Source organism: Mirounga angustirostris, unplaced genomic scaffold, assembly GCF_029215605.1.
Source record: "Mirounga angustirostris isolate CCGP_5_RB_7025 unplaced genomic scaffold, mMirAng1.0.hap1 SCAF_1, whole genome shotgun sequence".
NCBI classification, from domain to species: Eukaryota; Metazoa; Chordata; class Mammalia; order Carnivora; family Phocidae; genus Mirounga; species Mirounga angustirostris.
This window is the reverse complement of record NW_026991709.1, coordinates 161,462,335-161,484,038: the sequence shown is the minus strand read 5'-3', so window position 1 is coordinate 161,484,038 and position 21,704 is coordinate 161,462,335. Positions and strand designations below refer to the sequence as shown.

At 37.9% G+C, this 21,704-nt stretch overlaps 2 protein-coding genes across 2 annotated transcripts in view; one reads left to right on the top strand and one right to left on the bottom strand.

Moving 5' to 3' along the window:
- CUNH3orf20 (chromosome unknown C3orf20 homolog) overlaps positions 1-21,704 on the bottom strand; it is an 81,934-nt gene that overhangs the window by 17,504 nt on the left and 42,726 nt on the right. The window contains exon 11 of the mRNA XM_045902173.3: positions 20,417-20,669. Coding sequence (XP_045758129.2) covers positions 20,417-20,669 — 253 coding nt within the window. The remainder of the gene's footprint in view (positions 1-20,416; positions 20,670-21,704) is intronic.
- On the top strand, positions 3,000-3,116 carry LOC123864047 (thymosin beta-10-like). The gene has a single exon (XM_045904275.1). It carries the CDS (start codon positions 3,000-3,002, stop codon positions 3,114-3,116), a length of 117 nt encoding a protein of 38 aa, XP_045760231.1.

Below are 21,704 nucleotides of genomic sequence, written 5' to 3'. Positions count from 1 at the left end.
GAAAGAAATTTGGAAAACTCATAAATTAAGAAATTAAGCAATACATTCTTAAACGGTCAATGGGTCAAAGAAGGAATCACAAAAAAAATTAGGAAATACTTCGACATTAATGAAAACAAAACAACCCCAAATACCAAAACTTATGGGATACATTGAGAAGAGTACTCAGAGGAAGATGTATCGCATTAAGAGAGAAGAAAGAGCTCAAATCAATAACCTAACTGAACTTTGCACTAGCAAAACAAGAACAATCTAAACCCAAAACTAGTAGAGGGAAGGAAATCATTCTCAGTAGAGGGAAGATAAAGAAAATAGAAAATAGAAGGCAATATAGAGAAACAACTAAAAAATGTTGGCTCTCTGAAAAGATCAGTAAGGCTGACTAATCTTTAGTTAGACTAAGAAAAAGGAGAGAAGACTCAAATTACTAAAATAAAATATGAAAGTGGGACATTACTACTGATCTTACAAAACTAGAAAGGATTATAAGAAGTTATTATGAACTGTACATCAACAAATTAGATAATCTAAATGAAATGGCTAAATTCCTAGAAACACACAAACTACCAAAACTGACTGAAGAAGAAATATAAAATCTGAATAAGCCTCTAACAAGTAAAAAAAATGAATCAGTAATCAAAAAACTTTCTACAAAGAAAAACCCAAGACCAGATGGTTTCCCTTTTGAATTCCTTTTTTTTTTAAGGTTTTATTTATTTATTTGACAGAGAGAGACAGCGAGAGAGTGAACACAAGCAGGGGGAGTGGGAGAGGGAGGAGCAGGCTTCCCGCCGAGCAGGGAGCCGGATGCAGGGAGCCGGATGCAGGGAGCCGGATGCAGGGCTCGATCCCAGGACCCTGAGATCATGACCTGAGCCGAAGGCAGACGCTTAACGACTGAGCCACCCAGGCACCCCTCCCTTTTGAATTCTAACAAACATTTGGATAACTAACACCAATTGTCCTCAAATTCATCTAAAAAATAGATCAGGAAAGAACACTTCCTAACTCATTCTGAGGCCAGGATTACCCTGATACCAAAGCCAAAGAAAAGAAAAGAAAAATACAGGTGGATATCCATTATGAATGTAGATGCAAAAATTCTCAATGAAATAAATACTAGCAAGCCAAATCCAACAGCATATTAAAAGGATTATACACCGTGACTAAGCAGGGTTTGCCCAAGGAACATAAGGGTGGTTCAACTTATGAAAATCAATCAGGGTAACACATCTCCTTAATAAAATTAAGATAAAAAACCACAAGATCCTCTCAATTGATAGAGAAAAAACATTTGATAATTCAAACACCCTAGGATTAGAAGGGAACTTCCTCAACATGATAAAAGACATTTATTTATTTATGAAACACTCACTGCTAACTTCATATCCAATGGTAAAAGACTGAAAGCTTTACCCCTTATAGATCAGGAATAAGACAAGGATGCTCACTTTCACCATTTCTATTCAACATTGTACTGGAAGTTCTAACTAGAGCAATTAGACAAGAAAAAGAAATAAAAGCTGTCTAAGTTGGAAATAAGGAGTAAAACTATTTCTATTCACAGATAATATGATTTATATATGGAAAATCCTATAGAATACACACACACACAATAAGAGCTAATAAACAAATTCAGTTAAATATCAGGATAAAAGATTAACAGGCACAAGTCAGTTATATTTCTATACACTAGTGAAGAACAATCTGAAAAAGGAATTAAGAAAATAATTTCATTTATAATAGCATCAAAAAGGATAAAATACTTAGGAATAAATGTAACCAAGATAGTGAAAGACTCACCCAATGAATACTACAAAACATTGAAAGAAATTGTTTTATTTTGTTTTTTCCTTTTAAATTTTTATTTAAATTCTAATTAGTTAATATACAATGCAATATTGGTTTCAGGAGGAGAATTCAGTGATTCATCACTTACATACAACACCCAGTGTTCATCCTAACAAGTACCCTCCTTAATACTCATCACCCATCTAGCCCATCCCCCACCCATCTCCCTCCATCAACCCCCCGTTTGTTCTCTATCATTAAGAGTCTCTTATGGTTTGTTTCTTTCTCTCTCTCTCTTTTTTAAAGAAATTTTAAAATATATAAATAAATGGAAGACATCCCATTTTCTTGTGTTGAAAGACTTAATATCGTTAAACTGGCAATACTACCCCAATTAAGCTGCAGATTTGATGTGCTTCCTATCAATATTTCAACAGCCTTTCTTGCAGAAATGCAACAGCCAACCCTCAAATTCATATGGAATTGTAAGGAATCATAAATAGCTGAAACTATGTTGAAAAAGAAGAACAAAGTTGGAGGACTCACACATCCTGATTTCAAAACTTACTATTAAGCTACAGCAATCAAACCAATGTGATATTTGCATAATGACAGACATATTGACCAATAGAATAGAATAGAGAGCACAGAAATAAACCCTTACATATATGGTCAAATGATTTTTGATAAGGACACCAAGACCATTCAATAGAGAAAGCACAGTTTCTTTTCAATAGATGGTGCTGGCAAAACTGGACTTACACATGCAAAAGAATGAAGTTCTTTTTAACAAAAATTAAACAAAAATTAACTCCAAATGGATCAAGAACCTAAAATAATATAATTCTTAGAAGAAAACATTGGAGAAAAACTGTACAACATTGGGTTTGGCGATGATTTCAAGGATATGACAGCAAAGGCACAGGTAACATAAGAAAAAATAGACAAATCGCATTTCATGAAAACAAAAATTTTGTGAATCAAAAGACATTATCCATACAGTAAAAAGACAACCCACAGAATGGGAAAATATATTTGCAAATTATATATCTAATAAGAGAATACCCAGAATATTTAAAAAGCTCCTAAAATCAACAAAATAATAAACACCTGATTAAAAATGGGGAAAGAGCAGTCTCTTGCTGCAGCAATGTGAGTGGCACCAGGCACCAGGCTTGGAGTGAAACTCCATGGATCACTTTAAGAAAATGTCAGGCAAGCCAGACATGGGGAAAATTGCCAGCTTTGATAAGGCCAACCTGAAGAAAACAGAGAAACAGGAGAACACCCTGCCAGCCAAAGAGCCCATTGAGCAGGAGAAGTGAAGTGAAATTTCCTAAGAACCTAGAGGATTCCCCACCCCTCTCATCTTCAAGACACCCCAGTCATGTAGAGGAAGAAGAGTCACCCGCTAGACGGGTAAGTAACAAGCTGCACTGTGAACCCAGGCACTCCAAGCCAATGCCACTAGCCTGCAAGTCTCTGAGGGGACTCTCCAATCAGACTGCCAAATTCTCCAGTTTGCCCTGGGATATTACAGCAAATTATTTGTATGATTAATGAAAATAAAACACACCTTGTGGCAAAAAAAAAAAAAAAAAAAAAAGAAAGAACTTGAATAGCCATTTCTCAAAAAAAGATGCAAATAGCCAACAAACACATGAAAAGATGTTCAACATCACTACTCATCAGGGAAATAGAAGTCAAAACTACAATGAGACATCACCTCACACTCCTTAGGATAGCTACTATAAAAAAAAAAGATGAAAAAGAAAAAGAAAACAGCAAGTGTTGAAAAGAATGTGGAGAAATTGGGACTCTTGCATACCATTGGTAGGAATGTAAAATGGTATAGCCATGGTGGAAAACTATATGATGTTTCCTCAAAAAAAAATTTTTTTTAAAATGAGAGACAGAGAGCATGAGAGGGGGGAGGATCAGAGGGAGAAGCAGACTCCCTGCCGAGCAGGGAGCCCGATGCGGGACTCGATCCTGGGACTCCAGGATCATGACCTGAGCTGAAGGCAGTCGCTTAACCAACTGAGCCACCCAGGCGCCCCAAAAAAGTTTTAAAAAAATAGAATGTCCATATAATCCAGCAAATCCATTAGGGGTATTCACCCAAAAGAATGGAAAACAGGTCTCAAGGAAATATTTATACACCCATCTTCATATCAGCATTACTCACAGTAGCTAAAATGTGGAAGTTACACAAGTGTCCCTCAACAGATAAATAATAAACCAAATGTAGTCTATGTATACAAAGGACTATTCAGCCCTTAAAAGGAAAGAAATTCTGACGCATACTATAGGATGGATGAACCTGTAAGACATTATGCTAAGTAAAATAAGCCAGCCACACACAAAAAATGCTGTGTGATAAAGTACTTAGAGTAGTCAAAGTCATAAAAACAAAGTACAGTGGTGGTTGCCAGAGGCTGGGGAGAGGAAATGAGGGATTAGTCTTTAATGGGGACAGAGTTTCAGTTTTATAAGATGAAAAGAGTTCTGGAGATGGATAGTGGTGATGGTTGCATAACATTATGAATGTATTTAATACCACTGAAATAAATACACTTAAATATATCAGGATGATAAATTTTATTTTATATGCATTTTATACCACAACAAAAAATTGAAAAAAGAAATTATAAAAGGTGCTTGACTTCACTCACAATAAAATAAATGCAGAAGATGGTAGGAGAATCCTAAGCTCACCTGTCCCACAGATAGAACTAGATAACACCCATATCAGTGTAAATAGATGTAATAGGTTCAGAAAATAACCTGAAGACTGGTAGAATAGACTCTCCACAGCTAAATGTAGAGAGGAGGCCACATCAAAGAGGATAGGAAGAGTGGAAACATGGTCAGAAACTAAATGGACCCGCAAGATTGTTCCAGGAGGGAGGGACACTGCAGGGGTGAAGAGGGGGAAAGAAATAGATCCTCACATCAGGCACCACAGTCACAGGGAACCCACACAGGGAAGATGAATCCCCATAACATTTGGCTTTAAACACCAGATGGGCCGAATTTTGTGAGTTCTTATAATCAATGGGGCTTAACATCTGGAACTTCAAAAATCAGTAGGCTTAGCTCTGGGAGAGCTGGGAGGGCAATAGGAAACTGAGTTCCTGCCCTTAAAGAGACAGCACAACAAACAGCCCCATGGAGATACAGCAGAGAAGCAGCCATTTGAAAGCTGCCTGAGATAAACGGGAGGGAGATCTGTTTACTAATCTCAGAGTGTGTGCTAAAGGGGCAGGCATTGATAGGAGACCTGTCCAGGAACGAAGAAGTTGGCAAGTGCCATTTCCCTCCCCTACCCCCAGCCTAGACACACAGACACCACAACCAGCACAGTATCAACATGCTGACATTTGCTACCGAACTTGCTAACAGTGCACCCTACCCCCACATACTTCTGCAGATACACCTCCTCCAACCTGGCAGGCCATGGTTTCCAGGGGCTGCAGGTCCCCTCCCACAGCAAACCTTCTCAGACCTTGATAACACCACTGTCCCACTCCTATGTTTTCCTTTGGACAGGCCTCCTCTAATACACCTTTGGCTAGAGCCCATCCAAATTGATGTCACAAGCCTGGCAACATGCAAGCAGCCCCAACAAGGACCAGCACCACTCCAAAGTGACTCTTGCCCCAGAGAGAGGGGAAGATAACCACACACACCAGTCCAACTGTGACCCAGCAGTAGGCTGGGAGTAGACATCTGGTCTGACTACAGGCCCTGCCCACCAATAAAACTTCTCAGGGGACAACACAGGGAAAGCATCCTGTACATCGATGCTACTGCATCTCTGGAAAATGCCTGGTCTGACTTAACTCAAGCCCAGGGAGGCCCCAGACTAACCCACTAACAACACAGGAATCAAACCCTGCCAACAACAGGTGAAGAGAGCCATTGCAGATGACTGGACTGAAGGCAAAAGTGGCTCAGCCACAACAGCAGGGTACACAGAACACATATACAAGACAGTCCTAAAGCACCAGTTCTTGTGAATAGGGGACACTGCATAGGAGGGCACCATAGGACCTCTTCTTCGTGAGACCACTACTTTTGAGAGCAGGAGATGTAGCTGACTTTCCTAATACATTGTAACAGACAAAGAGTTAGACAGAATGAAGAGACAGAGGAACATGTCCCAAATGAAAGAATAGGACAAAATCACAGCAAGAGACCTAAACAAAACTGAGATAAGTAATACACCTGATCAAAAATTTAAAAAAGTGGTCTACAAGAGTCTTATTTCAGACCTAAAGACACGTACAGGTTAAAAGTGAAGGGATGGAGAAGCATTTATCGTGCAAATGGAAGGGAAAAGAAACCCAGGGTAGCAATACTTATACCAGACAAAGTAGACTTTAAAACAAAGACTGTAACAAGAGACCAAGAAGAACACTATATAATTAATCATAAAGGGAACAACACAAGAAAATATAACTGTATATATTTGTTCACCTAACATGGGAGCACCCAAATACATAAAGCAGCTTATAACAAACATAAAGGAAGTAATTATTAGTAATGCAATAAGAGTAGGGGACTTTATTTTTTTTTTTTTTTAAATTTTTTAAGGTTTTTATTTATTTGAGAGAGAGAACGAGATAGAGCGAGCATGAGGGGGGGAGGGTCAGAGGGAGAAGCAGACTCCCCGCTGAGCAGGGAGCCCGATGCGGGACTCGATCCCGGGACTCCAGGATCATGACCTGAGCCGAAGGCAGTCGCCCAACCAACTGAGCCACCCAGGCGCCCTAGAGTAGGGGACTTTAATACCCCATTTACTTCAATGGATAGATTGTCCAGACAGAAAATCAACAGGAAAGAGTGGCTTTGAATGACACATTGGACCAGATGGATCTAACAGATATATTCAGAACATTCCATCCTAAAACAGCAGAATATACCTTCTTTTCAACTGCACATGGAACATTCTCCAGAATAGATCACATATTAGGCCACAAAAAAGTCTCAACAAATTGAAAAAGATTGAAGTCATACCATGTAACTTTTCTGACTATGAAACTAGAAATCAACCATAACAAAAAATCTGGAAAGACTACAAATACATAGAGGTTAAACAATATGCTACTAAACAATGAATGGGTCAACTAAGAAATCAAAAAGAAAATTAAAAAATACATGGGAACAAATGAAAATGAAAACACAATGGTCCAAAATCTTTGGGATGCAGCAAAAGCAGTTCTAAAAGGGAAGTATATAGTAATATAAGCCTAACTCAAGAAACAAGAAAAATATCAAATAAACAACTTAAACTTACAGCTAAAGGAGATAGAAAAAGAAAAAGATTAGAAGCAGAAATAAACAAAACAGAAACTAAAAAACAACAGATCAATGAAACCAGGACCTGGTTCTTTGAAAAGATCAATAAAATTGATAAGCCTTCATCAAACAAACAAACAAAAACAAAGACAGAGAGAGAAAGGACTCAAACAGACAAAATCAGAAATGAAAGAGGAGAAATAACAACCAACACCACAGAAATACAAAAGATTAAAAGAGAATATTATGAAAAACTGTATGCTAACAAACTGGACAACATAGAAGAAATGGATAAATTCCTAGAAACATATAACCTCTCAAAACTGGATCAGAAAGAAATAGAAAATTTGAACAAACCAATTATGGAATAAAATTGAATCAGTAATCAAAAAGCTCCCAGCAAACAAAAGTCCAGAACCCCATGGTTTCACAGGTGAATTCTACCAAACACTTAAAGAGTTAATACCTATTCTTGTCAAACTATCCCAAAAAATAGAAGAGGAAGGAAAGCTGTTCCGAATTTATTCCGAGGCCACCATAAACCTGATACCAAAGACACTACAAAAAAAGAGAACTATAGGCCAGTATCTCTGATGAACATAGATGCAAAAGCCTCAGCAAAATATTAGCAAACCAAACCTAACAATACATTTAAAAAATCATTCACCACAATCAAGTGGGATTTATTGCTGGAATGCAAGGGTGGTTCAATATTCACAAATCAATCAACAAGATACATCACATCAACAAGAGAAAGGATAAAAACCATATGATCATTTCAATAGATGCTGAAAAAGCGTTTGACAAAGCACAACATCCATTCATGATAAACATCTTCAACAAAGTAGGTTTAGAGGAATATACCTCAACATAATAAAGACCATATATGAAAAACCCACAGCAAACATCATACTCAATGGGAAAAAACTGAGAGCTTTCCCCCTAAGGTCAGAAACAAGACAAGGATGTCCACACTCACCACTTCTATTCAACATAGTACTGGAAGTCCTAGCCACAGCAATCACACAACAAAAAGAAAAGGCATTCAAATTGGTAAGGAAGAAGTAAAACTTCCACTCTTTGCAGATGACATGATACTAAATATAGAAAACCCTAAAGACTCCATCAAAAAACTGCTAGAATTGATAAATGAATTCAGTAAGGTTGAGGGTTACAAAATCAACATACAGAAATCTGTTGCATTTCTATGTACTAATAATGAAGTAGAAGAAAGAGAAATTAAGAAAACAATCCCATTTACAATTGCACCAAAAATAATAAAATACCTAGGAATAAACTTAGCCAAGGAGATGAAACATCTGCACTTTGAAAACTATAAAACACTGATGAAAGAAATTGAAGACAACACAAAAAATTGGAAGAATATTCCATGCTGATGGATTACAACACAAAAAATTGGAAGGATATTCTATGCTCATGGATTAAATATTGTTAAACTGTCCATCTACCCAAAGCAATCTATATATTTAACACAGTCCCTATCAAAATACCAATAGCATTTTTCATAGAACTAGAATAAATAATCCTAAAATTGGTATGGAACCACAAAAGAACCCAAATAGCCAAAGCAATCTTGAAAAAGAACAAAACTGGAGGTATCACAATTCCATCTTCAAGTTATATTACAAAGCTGCAGTAATCAAAACAGTATGGTATTGGCACAAAAACAGACATGTAGATCAATGGAACAAATTAGAGAGCCCAGAAATAAAACCACAATTAGATGGTCAATTAATTTTTGACAAAACAGGCAAGAATATGCAATGAGGAAAAGACAGTCTCTTCAACAAATGATATCAGGAAAACTGAACAGCTACGTGCAAAAGAATGAAACTGGACCACTTTCTTAGACCATACACAAAAATAAACTCAAAATGGATTAAGGACCAAAATATGACACCAGAGACCATAAAAATCCTAGAAGGGAGCACAGGCAGTAATTTCTCTGACACTGACCATAGCAATATTTTTCTAGATATGTTTCCTGAGGCAAGGGAAACAATAGCAAAAATAAGCTATTGGGACTATATCAAAATAAAATGTTTCTGCACAGCAAAGGAAACAATCAACAAAACCAAAAGACTACTTATGGAATGGGAGAACATATTTGCAAATGCCATATCTAATAAAGGGTTAGTATCCAAAATATATAAAGAACTTATAAAAGTCAATGCCAAAAACCAAATAATCCAATTAAAAAATGGGCAGAAGACATGAACAGATATTTCTCCAAAGAAGACATACAGATGGCCAACAGACACATGAAGATGCTTATTATCACTCAACATCAGGGAAATGCAAATCAAAACCACAATGAGATATCATCTCACACCTGTCAGAACGGCTAAAATTAACAACATAGGAAACAACAGATGTTGGCAAGGATGCAGAGAAAGGGGAACCCTCTTACACTTTGGTGGGAATGCAAACTGGTACAGCCACTCTGGAAAATAGTATGGAGGTTCCTCAAAAAAATAAAAAAAAAGAATTACCATATGGCCCAGTAATTCTACTACTGGGTATTTACCCAAAGAATACAAAAACATTAATTTGAAAAGAAATATGCACCCCTATGTTTATTGCAGTATTATTTACAATAGCCAAATTATGGAAGCAACCCAAATGTCCATCACAATATGAATAGAAAAAGACGTGGTGTATATATATATAATAGACTATATCACTCAGGCATGAAAAAGAATGAAATCTTGCCATTTACAACAACATGGATGGATCTAGAGAGTATAATGCTAATTGAAATAAGTCAGTCAGAGAAAGAAAAATATCATGTGATTTCACTTTATTGTGGAATTTAAGAAACAAAACAGGGGTGCCTGGGTGGCTCAGTTGGTTAAGCATCTGCCTTCGGCTCAGGTCATGATCACAGGGTCCTGGGATCAAGCCCCATGTCAGGCTCCCTGCTTAACGGGCAGCATGCTTCTCCCTCTCCCTCTGCCCCTCCCCCCTGCTTGTCTTCTCTCTTTCTCTATCCCAAATAATAAATAAAACCTTAAAAAAAATAAGAAACAAAATAAATGAACAAAGAAAAAAAAGAGACAAACCAAAAAACAGACTTAACTATAGAGAACAAACAGATGGTTACCAGAGGGGAGGTGGGTAGGATGATGGGTGAAATAGGTGATTGGGATTAAGAGTATACTTATCATGATGAGCACTGAATTATGTATAGAGTTGTTGAATCACTATATTGCACACCTTTAAGTTATATAACTCTATATGTTAACTATACTGGAATTGAAAAATTTTAAAGATAAATATGAATTAGAATATGAATTAAACTATACTAAGGTAACATATTCTCCTGATGAGAACATAAACTGGCATAACATTTATGGAGATTAATTTGGACTCTTTCTCTTTTTTTTAAAGATTTATTTATTTCAGAGGGAGAATGTGTGTGTGAGTGGGGGGAGGGGCAGAAGGAGAGGGGAAGCCGACTCCCCACAGAGCTCAATACAGGGCCTGATCCCCTGACCTGGAAATCATGACCTGAGCAGAAACCAAAAGTCGGACACTTAACCAACTGAGCCACCCAGGCGCCCCTGGACTATGTCTTAAAATTATAAATACATAGGACCCTTGACCCAGCAATTCCATCTTTAGCAATTTATTTAGATATATTTGTACAAATGTGAAATGATGAATATATGTGGTTGTTGCCTTCTGCATGGCTTCTGCATGGCTTAGAATAGGAACAAAGGATTGAGCAAATCAATCATGGAATGTCTATACAATAGATACTATGTAGCCAACAGAAAAAGGTCAAAAGCGATTAACAGGACAATTTCTAAGATATATTGTTAAGTGAAAAAAGCAAAGTTCAGAACAGCATTTTTAATATGATGCTTTTGAAGAAGAAAGAAGAGAAAGAAGAAAGAAGCAGAAGCGGAAGCGGGAGTAGAAGCGGAAGCGGGAGTAGAAGCGGAAGCAGAAGAAGAAGAAGAGAAATATATTTGCTTTGAGAAATACATTTGCTTTTGTTTATACAGACATTAGGAAGCTCTGGTTGGGTATTGCCAGTGGGAGCACCAGCAAGAGATCAGAAGGAAGGAGGAGCATACAGCTGGATATTTACTTCTCTGATTCCTTTTCCATGGGGTAATGCTCCTCTCAACCACAGATCAGTGCTCCTATCAGAAGATCCTCCCCATTGCTCTGTCTGTCCAGGTCTTAGTCATTTGCCCTGCAGGTCAAATCTAAACTCTGCAGCCTGGTCTCATCAATGGTTCCCCTTCCCATTCTAACTTGACTTTACTCTTCAGACAGGCCCATCCATTTAGAACAGCCCCCACCCTCCACCTGTCAGCTCTGGCATCTGCAATGCTGAAAGCCGGCATTTAAGTTCCTAAGCCTAGCAGCTCCTGCCTTCAGTTCCCGTCCAGACTTGGGCTGCCTGTTTTTCCAGATAGGACAGATGTTAGAGTGGCTAGAAAATGCCTCTCCTGCTCGGTGCTCTGCTATTCAACATCCCATGTAGGGCTCCTGGGACTGGAAGAAAGATTAGGAAAGGGGACTTTTATAGGTTCTGTTCACCTTTGCTCACTGTTATCTTTGGAGGGGGAGTACTGTCTCCCAGCTTCCCACATAAACCCTGGTCCCCTTGCTGCCTTGTAGCCTGCTGCCGAAGGAAAACCTAACCCAAGAATATGGTAAGGCAGCTCTGGTGTAATAGACAAACATATTTGTTAGTTCCTTCCTCACTTCCCACAATGTTTCTGAGGTATCTGAAAATACATAAACGTACTACTCCATGTTATTGTAGCACGTACAGCTTAAATAGCATTTCTGCAAATCTAATAGTCTTTGCCCTTCAGAGGAACTTGGAAGAACATACAGGGAGAGGGTAGACAGGTCAGGGATTAGTATACCCATTTGAAAAATAAGGAAAGTGAGATTTTGAACGTTTGAGCTACTTAGACCAGGAAGTCCTAGAGTTGTATAAACTTGGTTAATTCCTATAATCTCAGGGGTTTAGGGACGTTTTCTGTCACATGAGGAGAATGAGTTTTAAGATCAAAAGAGAAAAAGACTTAGGGGCCCACTGAATAGCTCTATGAAAATTCCTAACATGGCTCTGAATGAATCCTGAATTTTCTCCATCTGGGTCAGGATCCCTGCTCATATAGGTACCAATGCATACTGAAAGGAGTATATTTGTAATTTGCACATTTATTCTCACCTAACTCCTCCTAAACCTACTTTGCCCTCACTCTTCCCCATCCAAGTTAATGACACATCCTCATTCAGTTATTTAAGCCAAATACCTCAAAGTCATTCATAATAACTTGCTTTTCTCTTACACCACATCTATCAGTTATTTATGTTAGTGCTACTTCCAAAATTTATTACAGATATGCCTAATTTTCTCCTTCTTTCTGTTACTACCCCTGATAGCACAATATCACTGTCACTTGGATTACTAAAATAGTGTCCAACTACTTTGATTCTACTTTTTCCACCCTAAAATAATTTTCCCACAAAGGAATCAGAAATGTTCCCACTTCCAACAATGGCTGACTAGGGGGTTTTAGATGAACTGTCCTTTCTGAGAAAAATGAGAAAAACTCAATAAAAAAATGTTTAAAAACTGTTTAACTGCATTTCACAAGTAAGTGAGAACTTGCAGGGTCAGGATCTAGAAGAAGAAGGAAAACAAGAAAAGCAAGTGTGACATATAGGACAGCTTTACCCCTCAAACAAATTCTGATTCTGAAAGTGAAACCTGGGAATGACAGGCTGAGAAGGTGAGAAGAGTTCCTCATGTATGTGTTCATGGGTTGTAGGGGAGAAAACGGAAGTTCAGGGCCTGCCAAAGAAGATGGCCCTGATAAGCAATCCTGGCTTTTATTTGAGGATCTGAAGAACTATACCTGAAAAGTAGAAGTGGGACAGAAGGAGACAAGCCCTCACAAAGACTGAAACACAGCTTCAATTCCTATCTGTATGAGGGTGATCGGGCTCTAGCCAAGTTGACAGTTGAAAGCAAAGGTAAATCTTCTCTGAAGGAACATTACATTATCCAGAGCCTCAAATTCTCTATTTTTTCATACAGAGTGGCATACACAAAAAATATCAGATATATAAAAGTCAAGGTTTGACTGAAAACTATAAGAAACAGATCCATAGGGACAGAGATATTACAGATATCTGACACAGATGTTAAAGTAGCCATGATTAATATGTGTAAGAAAATAGGAGACAAGATGAAGAATTTCATCAGAGCTAAAACTCTAAAAGAATCAATTGGAAATTCTAGAACTTAAAAACAGAGTAAGTGAAATCAAGAATTCAAGAGATAAGTTTTATCAGCAGTTTAAATACATTTAAAGAGAGAATTATTAAACTGGAAGATAGGTCAGTAGAAAATACCTAGACTGAAGAACAGAAGGAAGAAAAGAATTTAAAATATAGAATAGGAAAAAAAATGCATAGAGCTCAGTGAAAAGGTGTAACATGGATATACTTGGAATCCCAGGCTGAGAGGAGAGGGAAGGGAAGAAAAAGAGAAAGAAGGAAGGGAGAGAGGGACAAAAGGAAATGAAAAGGAAAATGAAATATGACTGAGAATTTTCCAAAATCATTGAAAACCACGGGTCAAGAAGCACTACAAACAAGATGAATGCAAGAAAAATCACATCTTGGGCGCCTGGGTGGCTCAGATGGTTAAGCATCTGCCTTCGGCTCAGGTCCTGATCTCAGGGTCCTGGGATCGAGTCCCACATCGGGTTCCCTGCTCCTTGGGAGCCTGCTTCTCCCTCTGCCTCTCTCTCCCTCTGCCTCTCTCTCTCTGTCTCTCATGAATAAATAAATAAAATCTTTAAAAAAAAAAAAAGAAAAATCACATCTTGGCACATCATGGAAAAACTGCTAACTAAAGAAAAGCCATTAACAAAAGGTGGAGAGAAAAAAAAGAGAAAAAAGTCACATGACCTTCAACAATAAGTAACAATAAGACTGGGAGCTGACTTCTTAATAGAAATGTAGAAGTCATAGAAATCAGAAAACAACAGTGAGGCATCTTTAAAATGTTAAAAGAAAATAATTGTCAATCACAAGAGTATCATCCAAAATTGAAAGCGAAATAAAGACATACTAAGGCAAAACCAAAAAAAAAAAAAAAAAAAAAAAGCAAGAGCAGAGGAATTCTAAAGGCAGTTCTTCGGGCAGAAGGAAAATAATCCTAAGTTAATACTTTGAGAAAAAAAGAAAAAAAAGCACAAATAAATGTAAAAGGAGGTATCACTATATATCCTATAGTCATTTAAAATATCACAAGAGGATATTTTGAAAAACTTTATTTCAACATATCTAAACATTTAGATGAAATGGGTAAATTCCTAGGAAAATCTTACTTACTGAAATAAACATACACAAAAATAGAAAATCTGAATACTCCTATATCTATTAAAAATAAGTTTTTTTTTTTAAAGATTTTATTTATTTATTTGACAGAGAATGACACAGCAAGAGAGGGAACACAAACGGGGAGTGGGAGAGGGAGAAGCAGACTCCCTGCCAAGCAGGGAGCCCAATGCGGGACTCGATCCCGGGACTCCAGGATCATGACCTGAGCCGAAGGCAGTCGCTTAACCAACTGAGCCACCCAGGCGCCCTAAAAATAAAAGTTTTAATTAAAACTTCCACTGAAAGAAAATTCCAGGGCAGATGGCTTTACTAGGTAAACTCTATCAAATATTTAAGGAAGAAATAACTCAAGTGTACAAATAGCAGCTAATAGAAAAGTAAGAAATTCTTCCTAGATTGTTTTTTTAAAAGATTTTATTTATTTATTTATTTATTTTAGAGAGAGAGAGAGAACAGCATGGGTACATCTGAGTGGAGGGAGGGGGAGGGGAGAGAGAGAGGGACAAGTAGACTCCACACTAAGAGCGGAGCCTGATGTGGGGCTCAGTCTCATGACCCTGAGCTGAAATCAAGTGTTGTATGCTTAACCAACAGCCACCCAGGTGCTCCCTTCCCAGATTGTTTTAAGAAGTCAGCCTGACCAGAACATGACAAGAAAGGAGAAATTATTGGCCAATCTCTCTCATAAACACAAGTACCAAAATCTTAGATAAAATACTAGAAAACCAAATCTAGCAATATATAAAAAGGGGATATATCAAAACCAAGTTAGATTTATGTTGGGACTACAAAATTGGTTGAATATTTGAAATGCAATCAAGGTGAACTGAATCTGAAGGGAACAGTGGAACTGGTTAATAAAAACCCTGAGGAAAGATCTTTTTTCTAGCCAAAGAAAGAAGAAATGAGATCCCTGTGATTCTGGGAGTGTGAAGAGAATTCTCTCTTTATGTCTTCTTTTTCCTCTCCTGGCTCTGCCACAAGGCCAGTTTCAGCAGCAGAACTGCACTGCTATAGCAGTGGCAGCAAGGGCATGGGCACAGTACGTATGGAGGAACAACAATTTAAATGACTGTGGATTTCTCATCAGAAACTGGAGATTATGAAACAGGAGAATACCTTTAAGGTACTGAAAGAAGAAAATTATAAATATTTGACTAAATATACTTAGAATGCTGTTGAACCAGAATTTTATATCTGGTGAAAATATCCTTCAGTAATTAAGGCAAAATGAGGATGTGATCAAGTGAAGGAAAATTAAAAAAGAATTATCACCAACAGGCTTGCTCTAAAAGAAATGCTAGAAGAAATACATCAGGCTGAAAGAGAATGATCTCAGAGGGAGACTCAGAACTTCATAAATTAAAGAAGGGCAACAGAAATTATAAATATCTGAGTAAATATAATAAACTATTTTTCTTAAGTTCTTTAAAATTTATGACTGTTGAAACAAAGATTATAACATTGTTAAGGGGTTTCAATATATGTAGATGTAATACATTTGACAACCATACTATAATGGTGGGAGACTAAAGAGGCATAATATATGGTTGTAAGGTTACTACATTTCCCTTAAAGTGGCAATATTAAACCTAAATAGGCTGTTTAAGGTAAGTCATATAGAATGTAAATCCTAAAGCAAACACTAAAAGAAAAATTAAAAAACAAAGAGATATACTAAAAAGCCAATAGACAAATTAAAATGGAATACTAAAAATATTCAAGCAGGGGTGCCTGGGTGGTTCAATCGGTTAAGTGTCTGCCTTTGGCTCGGGGCATGATCTCTGGGTCCTGGGATCAAGCCCCACATTGGGCTCCTTGCTCAGCGGAAGTCTGCTTCTCCCTCTCCCTCTGCCCTGCTTTTGCTGTTTCTCACTCTACCTAAATAAAATCTTTAAAATAAATAAAAAAATAAATAAAAATATTCAAGCAATTCAAAAGAAAGTGGGAGAGAAGAGAGGAGCAAAAACAAAACAAAACAAAAACAGGATACAAACAGAAAAATAATAAAATAGTAGACTTAAATCTAACTATATCAATAATGATATTAAATGTAAATGGCCTAATTCTGAAGTAAAACTTTGTTTCTACCATAGGCTCTCCTGGGGATTAATGTATGCTAGCTTCGTATTTATCCTGTAGATTTTTATGGCTCTGATCATAACATCTATCCAAATTGTAGTAATTGTTGGCTTCATGGTGATATTCACACTCTTTGTCTTATATGGCCTGTCTTTGGTGAGTTGGCAAAATGTATCTCTTAATTTGTTTCACATCTCAGATATATGAGTAAATGATGTTTCTGTACGAAAAAAAAAATGTAAATGGTCTAATCACACCAATTAAAAGATCGTCATGTTGGATAAAAATACAAGACCTAACTATATGCTATTCACAAGAAACGTACTTTAAACATAATGATACAGATAGATTAAAAATAACAATGGAAAAGTTATGCTAAGCAAATACTAATCAAAAGAAATCTGAAGTGAGTGTATTATTATTATACAGAGTGGACTTCAGAACAAGAAAAATTACCAGGTATCAAGAGGACATTACATAATGATAAAAGAGCCAAATGTGCTATACCTGACAACATAGCTCCAAGATTGATGAAGCAAAAATATGATAAAATTTTAAGATATTGAAGACATATATCGAAAAACCTCAAAAATGTTACAATTTTTGCTTTCAACAGTTATACATATTTTAAGAAACTTAGGTGAAATAAATCCACAATCATACTTGGAGACATCAACACTCTATTCTCAGTAACCAACAGAACAAGAAGACAGAAAATCAGCAAGGATACAGAAGAACTAAACAGCACTATCACTGGACCTCATTGACACTTATCCATGATCTTCTATTGAAAGATTTGCTGAAGACTCCACCCATCAAGAGCAGAATACAGTTCTTTTCAAGGGCACATGTAGCACTTACCAAGATGGACCACATTCTGGGGTCATAAAACAAACCTTAACAAACTTAAAAGAATAGAAATCATACAAAATATATTCTCAGACTATATCAGAAGTAAACTAAAAATCAATAACAAAGAGATATCTAGAAAATCCTCAAACATTTGGAAATTAGAGATTGAATTTCTAAATAACCCATGGGCCAAAGAATCACAGGAAAATTAGGAAATATTTTAAATGGAATAAAAATTAAAATCCATCATTTCAAAATTTATGGAATGCAGGCAAAATATGCTTAGAAGGAAGTTTGCAGAATTAAATGCATATTAGAAAATAAGGCCTCGGGCGCCTGGGTGGCTCAGTTGGTTAAGCGACTGCCTTCGGCTCAGGTCATGATCCTGGAGTCCTGGGATCCAGTCCCGCATCGGGCTCCCTGCTCAGCAGGGAGTCTGCTTCTCCCTCTGACCCTCCCCCCTCTCATGTGCTCTCTCTCATTCTCTCTCTCAAATAAATAAATAAAATCTTTAAAAAAAAAAAAAGAAAATAAGGCCTCACTAATAATCTAAGCTTACAATTTAGAAACTAGTAAAAAGCAATTTATACACAAAACAAGCAAAAGGAAGATAAAAGTAAATGGCAGAAAAAATGGAACTGAAAACAGAATAACAATAGAAAAAAATCAATGAAACCAAAAGCTGATTCTTTGAAAAGATTAATAAAATTGATGAAACTATAGCCAGACTGACCAACATAAAAGAAAAGACCCAAATTACCATCAGAAAAAGAAGAGGGGATATCACATATCCTTTCACTGTAATAAAACTCATACATTCATGCAACTATATGCTGAATCCCATGAGTTCTGGTAAATCTCTGAATGTGGGGATAGTGTTGGGGCTCCCTGAAAGAGAATACTACTCAGCAATAAGAATAAATGAACTGGTGATATGTGCCACAACATGGATAAATCTTGCATGCATTATGCTAAGTGAAAGAAGCTAGACTCAAAAGGCTATACAGAGTATAATCCGATTTATATGACATTTTAGAAAATGCAAAACTATAGCTACAAAGAACAGGTCAGTGGTTGCTAGAGATTAAGGGTGAGTGAAGAGTTTGACTACAGAGGGGCCACATGAAGGAATTTGGGGGTGGGCCGGTGGGAGGTGATAAAACCATTCTGTGTCCTGGCTATGGTGGTGGTTACACAACTCTGCATTTACCAAAACTCACAGACTTTTACACCAAAAAGAGTAAAGTTTACTGCAAGTAAATTAAAAATAAATTTAAATTGAGATATAATCAATGACTTTCTATAACCAGCAACAAATAGGAAAATTAAATTAAAAACATAATTTATAGGGGCTCCTGGGAGGCTCAGTCGGTTGAGTATCCAACTCTTGATTTCGACTCAGGTCATGATCTTGGGTCCTGGGATTGAGCACCACACCGGGCTCCACCCACCATAAATAAGGACATATGCTAACACTAGCACAGTTTGTCATTACCAAAACTGTAAACAACCCAAATATCCATTAACATTAGAATGCATAATCTGTAGTGTATTCAAATAATACATCATCATACAGCAATGAGAATGAAAAAACTACTGCTATACACAACAACTCATGATTATAATGTTGAGAAAAAGAGGCTAGATGCCAAAGAATACATACTGAATAGTTCCATTTCAATAAAGTTTTTTAAAAAACCCCACAAATGTATGAAGCTAGAACTCTTCCCTTTGAGGAGGAAGGCTTGGGAGGGCAAGGACAAGAGGGCACTTCTAAGGAGCTGGTAATGTTCTATTCCTTGGTTTGGTTATAAGGTGTGTTCACTTTGTGATATGCATTGACCATACACTTAGGATTTGTTCATTTTTCTGTATTTTTATATAGAAATATTATACTAATACTATATTAAAATACTTTAATGAGGCCCTCAAAATGCTTTTCCCCCAAGCCTTTTAATATTATATTAAAATTTATATAATTAATTAATATTATATAAAATTAAAATAGAAAAATATAAAAGATACATATTTTTATTTTATTTTTTTTAAGTTAAAAAACCCCATGAATCAGATGATACCACTTCCTGTCTTAAAGTTATGGGATGGCTTCCTACAACACTAACAAGGCCACCTGATCTGGTTCCTGCCTATCTCTGTCCTCAGTTCACAGCCATGTCACCTCTTCATCACCATGCTCTGCACTGGTCTTTCTTTCCCTCATACAGACCAGCACGGTGGTATGTTCTTGTCACAGGTCTCTGCTTGCTCTACCCTCTGCCTGCTGTTCCTTCCCTGTGTCCTTCTCTGTGGCTGCCTATTTCTTATCTTTCATCCTGGGTCCCCATTTAAATATCACCTCCTCAGAAGTGCCTTCCCTGACTGGCTATCTCATTTAGTACCTCCCAGCCCACTTCCCAGTCACTATCCACCCTTGGCAGTAGTCAACATTTTCTATACAGTGCCAGATAGTAAATATTCTAGTTTTTGCAGGCCAGATGGTCTCAGTCATAATTACTCAACATTTCTGTCTTAGCAGGAAAGCAGCTATGGACAATATGTAAATGAGTGGGTGTGGCTGTTCCAATGAAACCTTACTTACGGATCTGACATTTAAATTTTATATCATTGCACATGTCATAAAATATTCTTCTTTTGATCCTTTCCCCCCCAAGTACTTCAAAAGGTAAAAACTCTTACTTAGCTCACTCATAAAAAGGCAGGCAGGGGGGCCAGATTTGGTGAATGGTCCTAGTTTGCTAACTCCTGCTTTAAACCATGACTCTGATTTACTTTCTTCCTAGACCTTATCACTACTAAAATGACTTCATTCCTTCATGTGTTAATTGTCTACCTTCTCCCACCCCTAACATTTCAGCTCCAGGAGGGAGGGGCTTCATCTCTTTTGTTCTCCATTGTGAGCCTACTGCCCATCACCATGTCTGACACATGGAGGCCAGCAGAAATGAAGGCCCAAGCCCACCTGGGTGTGACCACGGCTTTAGCTTGGATCTTGATGCTCTTCTTCCGAGTGGGGCTTATAGAAACAGACCCAGGCTCTTCCCTCGAAGACTCTCCAATTGAGGATTCAGGTCGGGCTGACTGAGATCGTAATAAGAGGGCTTCTCCTGAGTATAAACTTGGCTTGGTGCTCCGCTCGAGATAGGGACTCAATTTTACCTTGGCTCGACTGATTTCTGCCTCTTCCTTAACCGGGTATTCTATGGTGAACAGGCCTGTTAACAGAAGACACAGCTGTCACTCTCCCTCGTGGCCCAGCCTTCCCTGCCCTGCTGTGGGGCTCTGCATATCAGCAGCCCTTCAGCTCATCTTCCACGCCACTCCTCCACTCTTGCACATTCTCCCGCCAGGCTGCCTCCCCTCTGCTGTCCGGCACAGAGCTCCAACCCTAGTACAGTTAGTGGATCGGTAAATGCTGGCTGAATGTAAGAACAAATCAATCTCATTTCTATTCATTTGTCAAGACCCAGCTGAGATCCCTCTTCTGCCAAGGAGCCCATGTTTCATTCAGGTCTGCGTCATCCATTGTACTCATAGAGGCAGGGTACACAATGCATCCACACTGTTCTCTTCCCTGAGAATGCTGTTCCCTATATCTCTGGAGTTAAGTAATTTCCATCACTTTCTTTGTTGTATTTATTTGTGTTCTTGTTTTAGTTTCCCTACTAGACTTGAAAACTTCTGAGGCCCAGGACCTTCATTCCTTCATTCACCTATCAAACATTTCTTGGATGCTGGGAATATACTGATGACCCAAACAGGGTTCTCTGCCTCTGAGAACTCCAAGCCAGGGTACGGGGGGATGGGCAAACAAAGAAATATTCACAATGCTAGGTTAAGATTTATAATTAGAGTACATTTTGTATGTGCTGTGGGAACTCAGAGGAGTATGAGACTCATTCTGCTGGGGAAATCAGGGAAGGCTTTCTGGAGGAGGGATACAGTTGAACTGAGTCTTTAGGGATGAGGAGAAACTCCTTGGAGCACAGCCCCCTGGGAACCAGCCAGGGGGTGGCACAGAATGGAAGTCACTGTTCCTTTGTCTCCAGGCCCATCAGCAGGAGAGCCTCGATGTGGGAGGGGTCCTGAGGTCACCAGGCTGGCCCCAGGGGGAGCCCTGTGGCCTAACAGGGAGAGCCTGGTGAGCTGGCTGCTTTTTTCTCTTCTATTGAGATTGTCCACAAGGAGAGGAACAGGATCTACAAATGGATGGACAATATGGGAGATAGAGCTGAAAGGTGAACCAGATG